Source organism: Pongo abelii, chromosome 9, assembly GCF_028885655.2.
Source record: "Pongo abelii isolate AG06213 chromosome 9, NHGRI_mPonAbe1-v2.0_pri, whole genome shotgun sequence".
Lineage (NCBI taxonomy): Eukaryota > Metazoa > Chordata > Mammalia > Primates > Hominidae > Pongo > Pongo abelii.
Genome location: NC_071994.2, coordinates 72,148,942 through 72,152,324, shown reverse-complemented (window position 1 = coordinate 72,152,324; position 3,383 = coordinate 72,148,942). Strand labels below are relative to the sequence as shown.

Here is a 3,383-nt window from a genome sequence, read left to right as displayed (position 1 = left end):
ATTTTGGATGTGAAATTGGCATTTTCTTAGCTCCCCACTGCTAAAATCAAGTATACAAAATCTTCCTACCTTTCAGTCAAATCCTCTGTCATCATACTGCAATCTATCTATTCCCTCATTTTCCATCATATTATTACTTTTATGGAGAAATGCAACACTGAGTGTAAATTTCACATTAGAATGTCCAAAACATTCTGTAGAGTAGAAAAAAAAACTGTATGAAGTTTAACAGATGTACTGAGAAATGCAAATATTTTGAAGATAATTCAAAATAGCACTTAAATATTTAGTGTAGTACTAGCAGAAACAAATTAATTGGATTTTTTAGGATGTTTTATGTATTCTCCCTTCCCAATAATGGAAATACTGTAGGAATTCTATTTCTAACTTTCTTATTCTTTGGTGCACAAACGTGTGTGTGTGTGTGTGTGCGTGTGCATGCATATATATGTGTGTGTGTGTACATACACATATATGAAGGTACATCCACATATAAATGTAGATAAATTAGTGTATGTATATGTAAATGTAAGTGTTAATACATGCATAAATTTCTATAAAAATCAGAGAAAAAGCTAAGCATAAACCAAGCATGAATAGATTGCAAGTGTTTAAGATAGTACCTCAAATTTCTCAAAGTTTTTTCTTTTTGTCTTTCTTTAGGTGTAAATAAGGTCATTTTTTAAACATTCTCATGGCATTGTTCTAGGATTTTAAGACGGAGAAATTGTAAAAATTTGTATTGATGTGAAGGGATTAAGGTATAGTCTGTAGATAATATCATAGATAATTACTTTTGCTGTGATTATATTCTTTTTTATTTAAGTTTCTTGGAAAATATTTTCCTTAATCTTCTTTAGCTTTTTAAAAAATGTTTATTTTAAAAAATTATTTATCACCCAGGTATAGAAATTTTCAATCATTTTACTTCTTCAGTGATGTTTCTGTTGATGCCATGATGCTCTATTGATGACTTGGGTCTAAAATCTCCACTATAGGGGGAAAATATGTATCAGCTTTTACATCATCCAGGTAATCTCATATTTGTTAATTTAATGTTGGTTATTATTTGCTTTAATTCACTATTATTCACTCATTGAATACATATGTATTATGTGTCTATTCCATACAATAGACTTTGTGAGATGTCAGTGAGTTAGAAAACATTTTAGGGATTACATTTTAACTTAAGTAACAGGTGTTGACAAAAATAACTAATATTATGGCTTCATGTTATTGGTTCAAGTCGCTGCAGAGTACAGCAGGAGTGTTGTACATTTCAGCAGAATTTCAGACTGACTATAAAAAGCCCAGTGACTGACTCAAAACCACACTTCCTAGCTCTACATAGGAAAAGTCAATCTGGATTAAACCCTAAAATATATTTCTCTTTTCTCAATTATCTTCATGCATTTTTAAGCTAAAATTCATGAAAATAGTATTTCTGAAAAAATGGAGAATTTCATTATTTTAAAGTATTTTTTTTTTCAAAATCTTTGATCTTTGAGTGCCTTAGCAAAATTCCATGGACACTTTGATAGACACCATCCTTTTAAGCGTGTTTGAGGATTTCTATGGATTGTATTTATTCTGTTCCCTAAAACAGACTTTTTAATCTTAACAGCATAAGAGGAGAGAAAAGCAAAATCACTCGATCTTTAATTTGTTTGGTCTTCACCCCATAAATGATGGGGTTTAGCATAGGGGGCACCAACACATAGAGATTGGCCACTAGGATGTGAATGTGGTGAGGGATGGTTTTTCCTCCAAAGCGATGGGCAAGAAATGAAAAGAATGCTGGGGTATAGAACACAAGTATGACACAGATATGAGAGCTGCATGTACTAAGGGCCTTGAATCTGGCAGCCCAGGAAGGTATCTGAAACACTGCGTGAAGGATCATTGTGTAGGATATAATGATAAGCACGATATCCAGTCCTGTAGAGAGTAGGGCCACAGTGAGGCCATAAATGATGTTGACATTGATATTGCCACATGCCAATCTGGCAATGCCCATGTGCTCACAGTAGGAATGAGGAATGATGTTTCTCCCACAATATGTAAGTCGGTATACCAGGAAGATGAACGGACAGCAGATGAAAAAGCTTCTGACCACAGTTGCTATGCCAATCTTCCTGACGGCTGATGAGGTTAAAATGGTGTTGTATCTCAGTGGGTAACAGATGGCCACATAGCGGTCAAATGCCATTGCCAGGAGAATAGCAGATTCTGCCACAAAGATGAAATGTATGAAGAACATCTGAGACACACAACTACCAAAGGATATATCCATGGAGTGGAACCAGAGGATAGCCAGCATCTTAGGGGCTGTAGCAGTGGCGAGCAGGAAGTCGGCTGAGGCCAGCATGGATAGGAAGAGATACATGGGCTCATGGAGACTGCGCTCAGTTATGATCAGGAAGATCAAGAAGATATTGCCTGCAACAGCCACAATGTACATAAAAGAAAAAGGGATGGAGATCCAGGTATGCAAGACTTCCAGCCCTGGGATTCCCATCAGGACATACAACACATCCTGGGGATTAGTGTGATTGTGAAAGAAAGGAGCCATATGTACAGTTTATTCCAGGCCTAGAGCCATTAATGAAAGACTACAAGGTTGAGGATTTAGAAGCACCACCATAGGCTGAATGAGGTCTCATCAGATTTTTTTTCTTTCCAATGTTTTCTTCTCTGGGAAAGGAGAGTAAAATGGGTTAATAAACCTAATATGTAAGTCCTACCAAATAATTAATTTTTGTACCTTAAAAAATTAGTAGATATTATTTAATAACTGCTTAATATGTGTCATACTACTTTACAAATATTAACTTATTAAATCTTCACAATAACCTATTGAAAAGCCCTTTAAATAACCGTTATATAAATACTATTATTTCTACAGATGTGAAAAAAACCCACAGACTTTCAGCCTCTTACCATAGGCCCTACTGGATTTAAAGTAAGGCAGGGTAAATCTGAAAGCTTTGATCTTTACTACCATCCAATGCTGCCTATCAAGATAAAACTAGATATAAAATGCAGCATCAAATTTTTTACTGATCATATCCCTAAGGAAAATAGAGAGTTATGAAATTGAGTTGTGCTGCTTACAGAAATGGGAGGGAATTAAGTCTGACAAAATAGATTTCAAGCAATATAGCATATATGCCTTCTTCTACATTTATTGGCCTTAACTTATTGTTAAGCCATATGCTAGCCATTGAAGACATACAGCAAACTAAATTGTTCTGCCAATTAATCTATTCCTCAAAAATATAAGATAAGACATTATAAACTTTAGCTATTTGCAATGCCAAACTGAGCTGGGTTTTTAAATGTATATGCCAGCCCAGTGTGGTCGCTCACTCCTGTAATCCCAG

At 34.9% G+C, this 3,383-nt stretch overlaps 1 protein-coding gene across 1 annotated transcript; it reads right to left on the bottom strand.

Annotated features, from left to right (window-relative positions):
* Nucleotides 1-1,597: 1,597 nt before the first annotated feature.
* On the bottom strand, nucleotides 1,598-2,572 carry LOC100441844 (olfactory receptor 52Z1P). The gene has a single exon (XM_009246725.3). It carries the CDS (start codon nucleotides 2,570-2,572, stop codon nucleotides 1,598-1,600), a length of 975 nt encoding a protein of 324 aa, XP_009245000.2.
* Between the last annotated feature and the right edge of the window lie 811 nt (nucleotides 2,573-3,383).